At 38.4% G+C, this 16625-nt stretch overlaps 1 protein-coding gene and 1 long non-coding RNA gene across 2 annotated transcripts; both read left to right on the top strand.

Moving 5' to 3' along the window:
* Positions 1-252: 252 nt before the first annotated feature.
* Positions 253-7254, top strand: LOC122667927. The gene is made up of 2 exons (XR_006333877.1): positions 253-723; positions 7192-7254. It is a non-coding gene; the product is annotated as an uncharacterized LOC122667927 (long non-coding RNA).
* Positions 7255-7406: 152 nt separating this feature from the next.
* On the top strand, positions 7407-15921 carry LOC122668363 (receptor-like serine/threonine-protein kinase ALE2). The gene is made up of 9 exons (XM_043864943.1): positions 7407-7433; positions 7528-7684; positions 7777-7890; positions 7969-8091; positions 8215-8586; positions 8682-8939; positions 14033-14422; positions 14502-14742; positions 14970-15921. Exons 1-9 carry the CDS (start codon positions 7407-7409, stop codon positions 15682-15684), a joined length of 2397 nt encoding a protein of 798 aa, XP_043720878.1. The 3' UTR covers positions 15685-15921.
* The last annotated feature ends 704 nt before the right edge of the window (positions 15922-16625 follow it).

Here is a 16625-nt window from a genome sequence, read left to right as displayed (position 1 = left end):
GAAAATAAATTATTCCAGAAAAACAAAAAAAGGCAGGGCCTTTTGGATAAAATGCTAAAATTAAGGAACCTATTTGCAAAATCAACTCAAAGCCAGCACTGAGCACTGAGCAGTACCAGAGAGAAGAAATGTGGTAGCTTTTTTGCCTTCAGACCCTCTCTGGTTAGCTCACAGATTCTCTCTCTCTCTCTCGCTCGTTCGTTCTCTGTACCCTCTAGCTTTGCAGGTTAGTACTTAATAGTTAAGTCTCATTTTCTCCAAAGATTTTGTTCTTACTCTCACTCGTTTGCTTCATGGTACTTTATCAAGATCTATTGCTTTTCTCTCTGTCTCTGTCGCTTTTTGTCTTACACACTGTATCTGCTCGTCTCACCAGAACTAGACCTAAAAATCCTTTCTGGAAGCTCGCCCATGTTTCATGGATCTGCAAGCTCACCGGCATTGTTCTATTAGAGCCAGGATTTCATGACCACACGCTTTTTCAGTAGCTCTGTGGTCGTTGGCGTCATGCAATCGTTCAGCTTGAAGGCTGAGGTGGATGAAGGTTTGGGTCAATGGAATGGGTTTTACACGGACTTCTTGGGCTGTCTTGACTACCCGTTTGTCGCATTTGAATTTAAGCTCTGTGGGTTCCTCTGATATGAATTCGAATTTGGGAAAGGAAGATGCTGTTACTGATGATGCTTCTGCTTCCTCTTTTCAATTTGGTTTCCTCTGGTTCCGGTACGGTTGCTGATGTGCTTGTTTTGCTAACTTTATTGTTAAAAATCCTTTTTTTTTTTAAAAAAAAAAAGTCTTCAGCAGTTTCTCTATTGACCTGTTTCTAAACAGTAATTGGCCATTTACTATTTCCCGAGTTAGCTATAGAATTTGCTTTTGGGAACTTTCTTTACAAGTAGAAAAGAACCAAATTGGGTATCGTTGATGTAGTTGAAATGCAAGAAGTGCATTCCACATGGGTAGAGCTTAGGTCCTTACAGTTTGTTGTGCCTATTATGCGCTATTTCCGCTTTTGATAAGTGTTGGTGTTTGGCCAAAAAACAACTGCAAGCCAGCTGCTGTGTTCTGATTTAGAATTATTAGTTCTTCACGTTGAATGATTTGTTTATAGCCTGGTTGGTGAGCATCTTGTTAAAAAGTTCAATTAGGTGAAATAGGAATGTGCAACATGAAGTTAGAAGTGCACCAACTTTACTAATGCAACTTGAGATAGTGGGTGATGACTGTCCTCATTCTCTTCTATGCCTTCCCAGAAATGTCTGTCCCTAGATGCTAACAAGTTTGTTAGTTCTTGCTTTATTGCATTAATTGACCTGTGTCCACTTGGTCCAGAAATGATGTTTCTCCATTACTAATAATGGATTTGGTGACAAAACTCTTTTGCTATGTATTGCAATGCTATAATCTGAACTTCTTTAGGGCCATTACCATAGTTGTCAAGGCGGCAAAACGACCCAAGGCGTAGGAGTGGTGTCTAAGCGCTTAGGCGACAAGGCGCCTGCCTGGGTGTCGCCTAGGCGACCAAGGCGCCCCCAAGTGTTATTTTTTATTTCCCCCCTTTTCTAATATTATTTAGTATGCCACAATATTTTAGTATGCTACAATATATACCTTATATCATAAAAAATCAACATTAAGCTTTCTCAAGTCATCAAAAATCAACATTAAGCCACATTAAGTCACATCAAGTCATAAAAATCAATATTAAGCCACATCAAGTCATCAAAAATCAACATAGAACTGGAAGACAACATAACCGAAGAAGCAAGCTATTGGAAGTTTGAAACAATCAATCTTACATTTGGTTTATATTGTTCTTAGAAAATATGATCTTATCTATAAGTAATTAAATTGTTCTCGATTTAGAGAAATGTTATTGTTCTCTAAGAAGTTTGATTAGTCAAATGATTTTATTTTTACATGAGACTTTTAGTATTAGGTAGAGCATAAAACCAGCTTTCCAACAAGTCCAAAATTGCTTAAATTTGATTTATATTGAAGAAGTTATGTTCCGGTCTGTTGGAATATGTAATCCAGAATACCGTGGGGGTATTCTGGTCCTTTTGGGGTTAGTTTATTTATTATGTTATTAGTTTATGTCGGATATGTGGGTTTTAGTCCCACATCGCCTTGTTTAGTCTATTTGTAATTTTCCCTCTATTATAAATAGAGGGGCTTAGCTATCAATTAATTCATTCAAGTATTTTACAACTTCCATCTTCTCTTCTCTCTTTTCTTCTCTCTAGAGTTACTGGTTACAGATCCTAGGTTTTCTACATGGTATCAGAGCACTAACCAGTTGCCGGTTTGAGAGTCTTTTTTAGGTTTCGAGTTTTGTATGGGTTTCATATACTGAAGATGAGTATTTGATGAAAATCAATCATTACCACTATTGTTTATGCTTCGCTGTCGTCTGTTACTCTATCGATTTCTAGTTGCTGCTATCATCAAAGATGGATTTGGTTTCGAAAGGTGGTTTCCTTTCGATAAGTCGAAAGGATTGCCCCTGAAGAACAAGGGGTTCTTCTACCGCCTTGCAATTTTCTAGACGAGGGAAGATTATTTGCTGTTGTGTCGAATCTGCTGTGGAAGATTTCTGGGTCTTTTCTACTGCTGCTACTGCTATCAGTACTACTGGTTGATAAAAATCCTGTGGTTGCTATCTTGTGATTCCAAATACCATAAGTGAATCGAACTCCATCAATTTATCTGCTGCTATTTTGTTCAAATCTCTACTGCTGGTATCATACATGTCTATCGTTGAAATCGATTCTGCTACTGGTTGGTTTGTGCTCCATCGATATTTATTTGCTGTTCTATTCCGCTGCTGCTATTGCAAGTTGCAATCTATTTGCTGTTTCGATTGCTGCTGTTTTCCTTGGATGTCAAACCCTAGTCAATTTCTGGTTTTTGTGTAGCAACATTGTGGTTTGGGTTGCTACCTGAATCGATACTCTGCTTGTTCGATCTCAGAAGAAGCTTGATATATTGTGGATTTGCTGCTTGCGATTTGCTACTGGTTATCTTTCCGCAATCGAAGTCGAAGGTTACCGCTGGTTGTATGGTCTTGATTTCTGGATACATGGGATCTGCTCTTATGATTCTTCCAGGTTCGCCGTATTCTGTTGGGACTGTTCCCCTGGTTTCCCTTGGTTATCAGATGAGTAGTTGCCATCCCATTCTTCTAGCTGGTGGCGTGACTGTCCATGGGTTGAAGACAATCACGTTATTTGCTTTTAGTTTCCCTTTTATTTAGTTACCATAAATACCCCTATCCTTGCCTTTTATTCCCCATGTCCCTTACCTCAACTTTGCTTCCAAGTATACCCATGGTCAATAATTATTAACCCCTTTCATATCCTTGGTTCTTTGTCTTACCTAGTAACCCTTGAAAACTTTGGTTATTTACCAAATAGCCACTCTCCATAGCCATTATTTTACCAATTGCATCCCATTGCTTTTTGTTTACCAAAACCCCTTACAAAATTCTGGTTATTTACGAAACTGCCATTATCTTTTAATACATTTACCTATTTGACTACCCAATTGACCCTTGAAAATTCTGGTTTATTACCAGTTTGCCCTTTGGCTTGGTTGGTATTTAAAAATGGATTTCCACCGAATTACAGCCATGCCATCCTTTTTTTTTTCCAACACCGTTCCCTTTCAATAATTCTAATTCCCTTCATATCCCATACCTTTGGCATATACCCATAATCACTTTGGACGATAATGGTATTCTCTAATTTGCCATTTCTTCCTTTTTCATTACCCTTAGCACCTCTTGGAAAAGTTTGGAATATTATGTTTTTGCCCTATCTCTTACATCATCTCTGTTATGTCCACGTGTACTACACGTGAGGGGGGGATTATGTACAATACACCTGCAGACATTACAGAACGCAGAACATGCAGGAACATTGGTCCAAAACATAGAAGATCAGTTTTCTCCACCATTGCTATTGGGTATCCTTTGTTATTGGGTTGAGTTTGCCGTAAGGGGGAGATTAAAGTATTGAAGAGTATTGAAGATATTTGGTTGTTGCCTATTTAAGGATTTTCAGTTGGGTTGGGGAGATTGAAGTATTGAAGAGTATTGAAGATATATGGTTGTTGTCTATTTGAGGATTTTCAGTTGGGTTGATACGGTATTTTTTCTGCTGTTTGATTCAGTTTGTTTTTCGCTGCTTGCTGCTCTAGTTATTTCCCTTCAAGATTCTATGTCACTATGACAACCAGAGATTCATCACTGGATAGCTATTGAAGGTTGTTGAAAGCTGCCCTTTTTGGAAGACATTCCAGTCCTGGTTTGCTGATCATGTCTGTCCAAGTTTTGAAAATCTAATTTTTCAAGTTCTTGAAGGTTTATTTGGGAGCTGCATTCATATGTCAAACTAGATTCTGTTGCAACTTATTTTTTTTCCCATTTTGTTCAAGTTGGGCATTAGTACCTTGTATGCGCCAACTTGAGGGGAGTGTTAGCATTATTATGGAGTTATTTTTTTTATTTAGTTCAAGCCGGATTTTCCTTCTTCTCTTATTTGTACAATCCAGCTTGAGAGGGAGTATTGGAATATGTAATCCAGAATACCGTGGGGGTATTCTGGTCCTTTTGGGGTTAGTTTATTTATTAGTTTATGTCGGCTATGTGGGTTTTAGTCTCACATCGCCTTGTTTAGTCTATTTGTAATTTTCCCTCTATTATAAATAGAGAGGCTTAGCTATCAATTAATTCATTCAAGTATTTTACAACTTCCATCTTCTCTTCTCTCTTTTCTTCTCTCTAGAGTTACTGGTTACAGATCCTAGGTTTTCTACACGGTCAAACCTTATATGGTATGCGCGAATGCTATCAAAATCGCTCTAAATGAAAATATTTTTTTAGATATCAAAACAAATGAATATTTTATCGCACTTTTGGTTTTTAACAATGTTTTACCATATTAAGATTTATAGAATTTTTAGATTTGAGAAAAACCCCAACATTAGAAAATTGAAAATTTTACTTATCGTCGAAAATCCAGTTTTTGTTCTTGAAGTGGGGGGGGGGGGGTTGACTTTTTATCCTTTTGGAATTGATTTTTTAACTATTGTTATTGGATTTAAATAGGGGGTATTTGCTTACTTATGAATAATATCTTAAGTAAATGAAATACCAAATATAAAACATTTACTTAAATGATATTTGGCATAAATAAGGCCAATACCTGGTTCGATACCAATAAAAACTAGTGCAAGGCGCCTTGCAATAAGGCGGAGGTCGCCTAGGCCCCAACAAAACCGCCTAGACTGCTGCCTTGACAACTATGGCCATCACCCACAGCCTAAAGCATTTAAATCGATCATTTCACTACTGGAACCTTAGAGACAGCATCCTTGCATACTTTTTCCCAATTATCTGGCCAAGTTGTCCTACCGATAATTGGCCTTGAGAACCTGCAATGAAACACAGTTCACTCCAACTGCCTCATTCTTAACCATTGCATGGGCAATTCTAATTCCATACATTGATTTTTACTACTATACCTCATTCCCCCCCTCCCTAACTTTACCCCAAACAGATCGTATTGGTTGCCTCAGTTTGTGACCCCAAGCCACCAATAGATAATAAGTTGGCAGACTATATTGTGCAATCCTATCCACAATCAACATCTCATTATAAGTTCCTGTTTCCTTGCTTGCTTGAAGATCGTGTGTCAAAAGGACCATGGATTGACACACATTGGCATACCCAAATACATGACTGAAGATATCCAAAATTCCAAATTAGCATGCCAGCTAGCTTACACTTTCTTCCCTCTTCACCAATTCCAATCATTATTGGAATATTTATGAGATTCCTTTGACATTTTAATATGTTATATTGGGTGGAGGAGGTGATACTTATCACTTGCAGAGAAAGAGAGTGAATGTTGCTTGGGTGAAAAGAAAAGGGGATGAACAATTCCTTAACGAAGGCCTTCAAAAAACTTTAAGAAACCTTCTTGCCAGTTTTTCCTGGCATTAAATGCGTTTATTCATGTGCAACTAGTTCAATTAGTTTTAGTGAATCAAAGAATGGCCTGGTGTCACATTTTCAAATGCCATGGGGGGTTATTGTTTCACTGTTTTCTTTTTTCCCATGGTTTTTTTGTTTATAAATATAAGAAGGGGAGGGGGGTGGGATCTCCATGCAACATGGGAAGGAATCCCCAAGTGGAATGTATCACGGTTGTGGGACGGGCGATTCTTACAGTAGGGGGGGGGAGGATGGGAAGAGAGAATGTAGGGAAGAAAATTTTAAAAATCAATGAGGGGGACTCTTGAAGCTGCCAGCTTTGAGATCTTTTCCCTAAAAGAAAATACCCTGACTGCCGACTGTGAAGACTTTGCTATGGATAGATTTACACTAGATGATTCCACTATCAGACCTATGGGTAATTAGAAATTTTACCAAGTCAAATGGTTAGGGTGCTTTAAATAAAAGCTGACCAATATTTGACAATTGATGCAAAGAGACTTTTAAGTTATCCGGTAATGCAGGTCTACAGGTGTATATACTTAAGTGGCCGATGGATTTACTGCTACTTGCTATTTAGATTGAAAGAAAATTAGCAAAATCCGTGACACTGCTCTTACTATGTGAATTGATGGATGCAAAACACAATTGAAGATCCATGGCACTACTACATAAGACCGATTCACTTTTGGCTTCACTTATGCAGCTTAGTTTCCAATGGAATCCAAGAGCAGCTAATGATGTGGTGGATGATTTGGCAAAACAGGGGATTGTGAGACCATGTTTGTGTTTTGGGGATGATTGCCTTTGTTGAAGGGGTATTTATATGCTATTAGGCTTTAAGATTCTTGGGGTCTTAGGTCTTTTTTCTTTTCTATCATGTTGTTGTATCTCTTGTTTGCATCTTTATCTTTTTCAATAAATTGTTGCTTCTGAAAGGGGGAAAAAAATCTAAAAGATTCTCGTGTCTTTAGTTTCTATCTTTGCCTGGTTGGTTGCTAGAAGAATGAGGTTGAATTGGAAATTCATATGTCAGACAGGTCTGTCTTTTGATTAGTGATTTTGGTGCATTTAGAAGTGAAAGTAGGTGATTTCTTCAGCTTTTTTTTTTATCCTTAAAGAAAATGGTAGAGCCTGCTTCCCTTTTTTTCCCCCCCTTAAAGATGCTAATATAAATTCTTTTTCTTCTTTAGGGTATCCACTACTACATATAAACTTGTCACCTTCCCTGCTGCCAAATCAACCAGTGTTAATGATAATAATAATAATTACAAAAAAATAATAAAAATAGTAACAACAACAACAACAACAACAACAATAATAATAACAACAAAAATAATAATAATAATAATAACAATAATTATAATATTAAAGTAAAAATAAAATAGAAAAAATTAGGCAAGCATAAATGAATTTTTCCTTTATAACCATTCTAGTAATCAGTTCAGGGGTTTTCAAATTATCTCCATTTTGGATATATAGTATGGGTTATCTTTTTCTTTGTATTAACTGCTTGTATGCTTGTGCAGTCTTTTTCGTCGTTCTTTTTTAATAGTAATAATCCTGATTGTTGTTTGTGGCATTCTTTTGCTATTAATTTTCTTTCACCTGACAACTCAGGCTCATTCTTGTTTTTCCAAGGGCAATCCTCCTTGCATGTACCGACTGTAATACAAACTATTCAAGGTGTTGTTCCAGCTTCTTCTCAAACATAAGGATGAAAAGTTGAAAATCTACCATTCTAGGTAACATCTGAGGCTTCTGGATTTTTTTTGCAGCCAGATCATTGCAATCAAACTTGGAGTCTGCTTCACCAAAACCATCCCAACTATGGAGAGTTGAACGCTCTTTTAGACCATCATCTTCACCTGCTCCTTCTCCAACATATAGAGGTATTGGTTGTGATCACACTCTTCACTCCATGCCCTTGTGTTTTAGTTGTCCATTAATGATTAATCCATCTCTTTCAGGCCCTGTTACCAGTCCTGGCAGTAGTCAGTCATTGAGACCTCATCATCATCATCATCATCATCATCATTATCATCATCAGAAGAAACCTATTGCTGTCGCACCATCCCCATCTATTGTTTCAGGTGGTGACTGTTTGAAAATCTTGTTTAAATTCTTTAGCTGTCTTAGTTTTATTATTGCATTGTTGTGGGTTTTTATTTATCATTGATTTAATTAGCAATTATTTTGACATTGGAATGTAGCAGGTTGTGATCAAATCACTTGTGTGGAGCCACTTACTTCAACTCCGTTTGGTTCACCTTGTGGCTGTGTATTACCTATGAAAGTTGAACTTCGTCTAGGTGTAACTCCATATGAATTCTTTCCTCTTGTTGTAGAGCTAGAGATTGAGGTTGCAGCAGGCACTTATCTGAAACAAAATCAAGTAAAGATAATGGGTGCTAGTGTCGATGTTCAAGATCAAGGGAAAACGGTGGTAGACATTAACTTGGTCCCACTGGGAGAGAAGTTTGATAGCACTACTGCTGCACTAAATTATGCCAGATTTTGGCAAAAGAAAGTGCCAATAAATGCAACTCTTTTTGGTGATTATGAAGTGATATTCATCAGATATCCTGGTAATAACTTTGACTCCCTTAACCTTTTCCATTCCTCCTTTGATGATCCTTCTTTGGGCCTGTGCTGGTGTACTCTCTGAAAATGTCATTGTCAGGGCTTCCCTCTTCACCACCATTGGAGGATTCCCCTGGTCCTGTTGGAAGTGGGGGTCATAAAAATCCTATCATGGCAGATATTCGTAGCAAGAATCAGAAGATGAATGCTAGAACCATTGCCATTATTGCTTTGTCTGCATTTGTGCTCTTCTTGATATGCCTTGGCATGGTCTCCATCCTCTTAAAATGCAAGAAAGCTGGAAGGACATCAACATTTGCTGGTCCCGCAACAGCATCCTCCATAATTAAAAGACCCGGTAAGATATTAAGTATGGTTATCTAAACCTTCTAATAGTGGTAGAGCTTGTTATGAAGAGGAATCACTTGTTTTAACAGCTCCTGTGATGATTTCTATTATTTCTTAAGAATCAGAAAACAAGCAATTGATAAAGGTAGTTGAACTCGCAGTTTTCAAATGAAAAGGGGGTAATCAATTCATCAAGCAAGCGAGGGGGGGGGGGGCTCGTGGTGGAGGCAGCGAGTAGAGTGCATAAGCATGGAGCGAGGCATTGCAAGAAAATAGGATTTCATATTGAGCTCCAAATATGCACTATTGGGATAGGATGGCTTCTTGTAGGCTGGCAGTCTCCAAGTTGTTTTTGGGTGGGATGGCAGAGTTCTTCTTCGCCACTAGTGGCATAAAAACATTACTGGAACATCTACGTACTTATACTCATTTTTCATTTTTAAGTGTCATCCAAATATTTAATGCATCTGTATATTTGCTTATAATAGTCAAGTGGTTGTGTAATTTCTTGCAAATATTATGCCTCTGAAATCTTTCTCCATGACAGTAGCTGGTGCTATCTGTTAACTCTAACCTCTCAATAAAAAAAATTTGGCATGTAATGTGAGGGGGCAGCAGTCACAGGTTTTATCTGTCTCATGTACTGGAAAAGTAATGGGAAGGAAATAAATTCCTTTTGATTGATAATGAAAATAGATGACCAAAAGGTGGAAAGCTGACTGTTTGATTCCTTCCAAAATTCTAGCAAAATGCATAATGGGTGAAGTTTCAAAAGATGTATTCCTGAGGTGAAAGGGCTTTCATCTGCCAGCTTGGCAATAGTTTGGAGTGGTTATGGTGGTAAAACATTCATTCTGTTCAGCTCTAGAGAGAGAACCCAAATCCTCAATGGATGGTCCAGGAGAAGGTGGGGGACTGGGGAATGCACTTCTTTTATGAGTGTCTTTCTGGATATGAGATGATTGGCAGTTAGAATTTTATGTCAGAATGTGATCCATATAAAGATTGCTGCTGTGGTCGGAATAATGCAGGTTACAAGTAAAATAAGTAGTGTATGGTCCATCTTTTGTTGAGTTGTTATCAGTCATGTTGAGTGTGTCTTGGTTTGTGTTGGTTTATTCTATTATTTGTTCTTTGTTATTAACAATAGTTAGTGATAGTGAGGGGTGTTTTGGGTATTGTCTTCTTAAGTTAATTGTACTTGGATTGTGTTGTGGTTGATTAAATATAGAAGTAAGGAGCCCACGGTTTAGGTATTCTGCTCACAACTCAACCGTGGGTAGTTGTCCCTCCTCTCTGTCTTCTCCTCTTTCTTATTCTCCTTTCTACTGGTTTTGTTGTTTTGATATTCTTACAAGTCATATTGCATTGTACTGATTGGTAAAGCTTATGTTTTTTCTAAACATACGTGGTACTGAGAGTTGTGCCCTCATTTCCCCACTACTGCTCATCACCATCCTCTGGATTGGGGATTGTGAGAGAGTTGTTGCTATGGGGCAAAGGTATTTGTTTAAAAATAATTAGTGTAAACTATTACTTTCTCTGCATAAGATAGTAGGAATCTTTCCAATTCTTTGAACCATCAGCAAAGATTGTATATCTTGGGTGAAAGATGGATTTGACCAGGTTGGCAAGAGAAGTGAGCCGGATAAAGTGTCTTTTTCTTCTATAATTGACCACTGTGGGGAAATTTTGATTTCTAGTGGAGGCTTTGAAAATCTAAAAGCAGTTGATGGGGTTGATCAAACACATGATAGTTGTCTCTCAGATATATCAAAGCCCACAGTGAAGTACAACAATTAGCGAAATAAAGCAACTAGGAATTTTCACAAAATAAGGCTTAAGTTTTTAGTAAAGGGAGTATAGGGTAAAGTTAAAGGCAGAAGGTTACAGTAGTAGAAAAAGAAAGTTGAAAGCATAGTTGTCAAGGCAACTAGGCGACCCAAGGCATTAGAGGGTGCCTAGGTGACAAGGCACCTGCCTAAGTGTTGCCTAGGCTTGCAGTATATGATTATATGTAATGTAGCAATGGTAATTTTATATAATTATGCTTATATAAAAAATAGAATCCATATCAATGCAATATGATATAATTATTCTAGTAATGACCTAATATGAAAAAATCAACATATAATAAAAAAAGGGAAAGAGAACACTACCTGTGCGCATGCAGTGCGCTGCGCTACCCTTGCGCCCAGACACATGGGCATACGAAATGACTGACTCACCCCCATGGAAATATGGAAAATCCCGGGGGTGCAGCGATCATTTTGCGCGCCCTGTGTCTGGGCTCAGGGACAGTGCACTGCATGCGCCCAGGTAGCATTCTTTCTCTCATAAAAAAAAATATAGGATATGATATAAGCATACTTATCAAAAAACAAAGCAATAAACATAAATCAATGTAAACCAGTGAAGTGTCAACAATGCGTGCTGTCGCTATGACACAAGAAAGAGCCTTGACGCCTAGGCGGTGCTTAGGCGACGCCTTGACAACTATGGTTGAAAATCGGTAATTAGTAGTGGGTAGAAATAAAGCTATACCAAGGTTGATGGGATTTATTTATAATTTTTTTTTGTGTGTTTTGTTAATAATAAAGTACAAGTGGATAAATAGGACCATGATCTCTCAATATTGCTGTGAACAGTAGAGGAAATGGTAGCCTTTATCAAAGCACTAGTGTTTCAAGAGAAAGATCGGATTGAGGGATGATAACAGCATAGTACTATTATGTACTTCCTCTTGTAAGTTGGTAATGACATTCTGACTGCCACCTCCCCTCCCTGCTTCTATGTACCAACCAACTCCATTTGGTTTATGGTTGAGATTCCTTCCTGCCATTCTTCCATGTCATTCTCCACCTGTGTCAGTACCTAGTCAACCTTAATTGAAGTTCTGTGGATATGATCTGCCTAAAGATCCCTAGTACTGCTGTAAGGATCAACATCATATCATCTGGTACGTCGCCACTGCCTGGGTGGACACAGTCCACCGTCCGCTGTTGTTGTGGTCTTCTACAAAATATATTTGCCCCACCCTTTTATTCTGCTGTTCTTGGGTTTTCCCCCAAGGATGCATCTGGTTGAATGGAAAGAAAGGGGAAGGAAATTACCGAAGTGAGGAAGAGTGGGAGAAAGAAAAGAAATGACAATGGGGGAAGTTTCATTTTCTAATGAGTGTTTTGGTTGATGGAAATGATATAAAGTTTAACCTGTCACAACTATCATTTGATTATGAGAGGAAAGATAGAAGTGGAAAAGTAATGGAAAGTGGAAACTGTTGCACCTTTGGAAAATTATGGAAACGTGATTGATACTTCCATCCAACCAAATAACGGGAAATTGCAAGTGGGAATTACTATTTTAACACTTTTATACACTTCCTCACATTTCCATCCAATCAAACAGATCCCTACAGGAATATGGTACTTTAGATGTCCCTTGTTATCTGAAAGTCTTGCAGACAAGCTGAGGTTGGGGGCTATTTTTGAGCATGGTTGTGGTTCTTCCTCTGTCCTCAGCCATCCTTCTGTTCCGTCAGTGAAGTCCACCCCTTCTGACATCAAACTAGTCTCAATTGGGGACTTTCTGTCTTGTAGTGGAAGATTAGTCAACTTAATCTCAAGTTAGTGGCAGTAGGTCAGTACCCAATTTTCTGTCTTGAGTATTCTTTGTTACCTGCTTGGACTTGTCCAGTTGCCCTCCAGCTGTAGACTAAATTATTTTTCATCCGCCAACAGTCTCCTCCAATAATCTAGTATTTGCCTGCATCCTGTTCTTGTTATATGGATCCTACTGTGCGTTGTGTGTTCGTCCTGCAAAGTAATTGGAACAAGAACAGATTGCTTCCAGTGTCTGATTTTGTTTTCTGCCCGGGAATCTTTTATAAAAATTTATTTAGAATCATAGAGACAAGTAGGCTACAGTTCCATAGGTGCTTTTTACTTAGTAATCTGTTTTGCTTTACGTATTGGAAAAATCACAGCAATATTAGTACAACAACCATATCTTTTCCAACTTCCAAGGTTTAAGTCTTGATACGTATATCGGTCCAATATATATCGGATATTGTCCTGGGTGAACATTACAAGGGCGATACGCAAAAAAAAACTAGAAATGCTTATGTATCATGGTATATCGGCCCATAAGGCCATTAAGGGTTGATTCATAACCACTGTATCAAGACATTGGAGGGGTGGGGGAGCTCGTCTACTGCAGAATTGTTGAGGCATGATGGTGAGTCACTGAATCAAGATGGGGGAGGAGAGAGAACTCATCATTAATGTGCAAGTCATTATGGTGTGCGGGAGTTGGCCTCTGTAACTCCTCCATCTACCCCTCTGTCGGCGTCGAGCGAAACCGTGTGGAAGACAGGAAAGCAGAAACTTAACTGTTTTTGGTCTGTTGACAATTTTACCTTTCTACATTATTATTCGTTTATACATTGTTACATAGATCCTTTTCCAAAAGCCACCTATTTGGAATCTTCAATGATGGTTATTTACTGTACCGTTTTGAGGGCTATTGGTCTGTTTTAGGCCTTGATTCTTTAGATTAATTAGAATAGACCATGTCCCATGTGTTCATCTCTGAAGAAATCAAATAGAAAATAAAAAGGTTTGCGTAGTTATTTTTATAACATAAAATAACTAGTAGTATATGTAAAACTATCAAAAGTAGAATTATTAAAAAGAAACATGTTTTATACTTTTATTGGTCTTCTGCTAAAAGTTTGTGATGCCACTATGAAAGGAATTTGAGTTCTCTTGACTTATAGCGACATATTTAGTGATTTTATATCATTATCTATTACTTATCCAATTTGTATTATGCTTAAAAAAACTAGTTTTACATGTATCTATGCGTATTGTAAGTGTGTCTACATCTCTTAGTGTTTCTCTGATACATATCCGAGACGTTTCTTCAAGTCACCTTTCCGATACATTGCCCAATATCGATACTTAAAACCTTGATCTTTCTTCCCTCATACAATGTTCAACCAGAAGCTCTGAATTTCTGACTGGCTGATTGGTCATGTTTTCTGCCAATTTTGATTGGTTCCATAAACCAAATGAGCATGCTAAATTGGTATTTTCAATGCAGGCACGAGGTCCATTTTATCTAGTGGTATGGTAAGCTCAACATCAGTGTCCCTTGTTTCCACCATGGCTACTTTCCTACTCTCTGTGGAGACATTTAGTCTTGCTGATCTTGAGAAGGCCACGGAGAAGTTCAGTTCTAAGAGAATTTTGGGTGAAGGGGGATTTGGATGTGTTTACCATGGGAACATGGAAGATGGAACTGAAGTTGCAGTTAAGTTGCTCACAAGGGGTAGCCAGAATGGAGACCGTGAGTTCATTGCAGAAATTGAGATGCTAAGTCGACTGCATCACCGTAACCTCGTCAAACTGATCGGTATATGCATTGAAGATCATACCCGCTGCTTGGTATACGAGCTTGTTCCTAATGGGAATGTTGAGTCCCACTTGCATGGTATATTCTCTACATAACCTTCTGGAAATGCTCTTTGCATTGCGTGTGGTCTTGTAAATGATTTGTAGGTTTGGTTTAGGTACTGACAAGATTAAAGGGCCTCTTGACTGGGACGCTCGGATGAAGATTGCCCTTGGTGCAGCAAGAGGTCTGGCATATCTTCATGAGGATTCTAATCCTCGTGTCATTCATCGGGATTTTAAGGCCAGTAATGTTCTCTTGGAAGATGACTTCACCCCCAAGGTCTCAGATTTTGGTATGGCAAGGGAAGCGACTGAAGGAAGTCAACATATTTCCACTCGGGTTATGGGAACTTTTGGGTAAGTGAGACTCCACTCACATAACTACACATGGGTTCTTAGGTCCCTTGTTATCTTCTTACCTTTTTTACATCTGATGTACAATGTCCTATGTAACCCCTCTCCCAAAAAGGGGTTGGGGGTGGGGGGAGGGAAAGGAAGAAAAACTTTGTTTGATATACATTCGGAGGAATGGAATTGATATTTCTTTTGGCTTCTTAATAAAGAGGAAATTCATGAACCTGCAGGTATGTTGCTCCTGAATATGCAATGACGGGGCATCTACTTGTCAAGAGTGATGTCTATAGTTATGGGGTTGTGCTGCTGGAGCTTCTTTCAGGAAGAAAGCCTGTAGACATGTCTCAACCGGAGGGACAGGAGAACCTTGTGACGTGGGCCCGGTCCCTACTGACTAGTAGAGAAGGCCTAGAGCAGCTGGTGGATCCTTGCTTGCGTGGAAACTATGACTTCAATGATATGGCAAAGGTGGCATCCATAGCTTCAATTTGTGTACATCCAGAGGTGGCTCAAAGGCCTTTCATGGGTGAAGTTGTGCAGGCTCTGAAGCTCATCTACAATGACACAGATGAGACCTGTGTGGATTGCTGTAGTCTGAAGGAGTCGTCTGGTCCTGAATGTGAGTTTAATGGAGACCCGGGCCCTTCTGATAGCAGTTGGTGGAGTGCAGGTGGGATTACTCCTCACTTGACATACGGCTATGCTTCTTCCTTCGTTACAATGGAGTACAGTTCAGGTTCACTTGAAGAAATAGAGAACAGACCACTTTCAACTTCTAGTTTCGTTGGGGAAGGAGGGCCATCATCAATGAGACACAGCAACAGATCAGGTCCCTTGAGAACAGTCCGCAGCAAACCAGCCTTTTACAGGTTGAGGAGGGGGAGTATTAGTGAGCATGGGGGACTTCTTTCAAGGCGTGTCTGGAGTGACGGGTATTGGGTTTGAGTCTTCTTTCTACACTATTTTCAAGTGTACAGTTCCAAAGGAGCCGGCTTTTCCAACTGCTTGATTAATGTATTGCAGTAGGTAGTGTTGGTTTCCCTGGTCATGGGGGAGATAAGAGCCATGGCTTCTAATTTTAGAATTCTTGATTCATTACTACAAATGTCAGAAATGTAATTTGAACATTCCCTGTATTATATGTCAGTTGAGTGCTAAAAAATGTAAGTGGTTGTTTTCTTTGTAAAGTTCTGTAATTTTCAGGGCAATTCTGTTTGTTGCTCTGATGGCTTGTGTCTCATGGTTACAGGTTACCTGTTCGGCGATATTAACTGGACCGGTTCAATCCTTTATAATTTAAAATGTTAAATGAACAAGTCTAAAAATGTTTAAAATATAATGGTTGAATTGTTTCCTTTTAATTAGAATCATTTAGAATTTATTAATGGCTCCCATATGAATAAGAAGCTGTGCTGTAACTACAAAATGGTAGTTCCTTTTAATTAGAATCATTTTGAAATGCTAATTGAATGGTCATGATCCAAATCAAATATTTAAAAAATATTAGAATGGAATTTGATCATTTTAATCAGAATTTTGTGAAGCTATTGTCGATTCCGATTCAATCTTAAATTTTTAAACCTTGTAGGAACTCGGGGAATTTTGATCATTTTGTCATCATATGTTAACACCTTTACACCATTTGTGCTTGTCTACCCCAAATGTAATTTTCTTAAACATTGGTTGCATATAATTCACCCGAAAATCAAGTATAAATAGAAGAGGATGCGACTACTGCTCAATAAATTTTGGTTTTTCTCCTTCATCTGTATCATTATTGATAGTTTTGGATTTTTTTTTTAGCTCTCTTCTTCAGAATGTGAGATCAAACTATAAGACTAAGAGGTCATGTTGTCACATGATTGGATGGGTGGCCCTTGTGGCGT

This window comes from Telopea speciosissima, chromosome 7, assembly GCF_018873765.1.
Source record: "Telopea speciosissima isolate NSW1024214 ecotype Mountain lineage chromosome 7, Tspe_v1, whole genome shotgun sequence".
Taxonomy (NCBI): domain Eukaryota; kingdom Viridiplantae; phylum Streptophyta; class Magnoliopsida; order Proteales; family Proteaceae; genus Telopea; species Telopea speciosissima.
The sequence above is the reverse complement of the archived record's forward strand: the minus strand, read 5'-3'. Positions and strand labels throughout refer to the sequence as shown.

Excerpts from the sequence above, each read along its gene's own strand:
- LOC122668363 (XM_043864943.1), top strand. The coding sequence starts at position 7,407 with ATGAATTTTTCCTTTATAACCATTCTA. Across the intron at positions 7,434-7,527 it reads TTTCCTTTATAACCATTCTA|TCTTTTTCGTCGTTCTTTTT; the intron begins GTAATCAGTTCA and ends ATGCTTGTGCAG. Across the intron at positions 8,092-8,214 it reads ATCCCCATCTATTGTTTCAG|GTTGTGATCAAATCACTTGT; the intron begins GTGGTGACTGTT and ends GGAATGTAGCAG.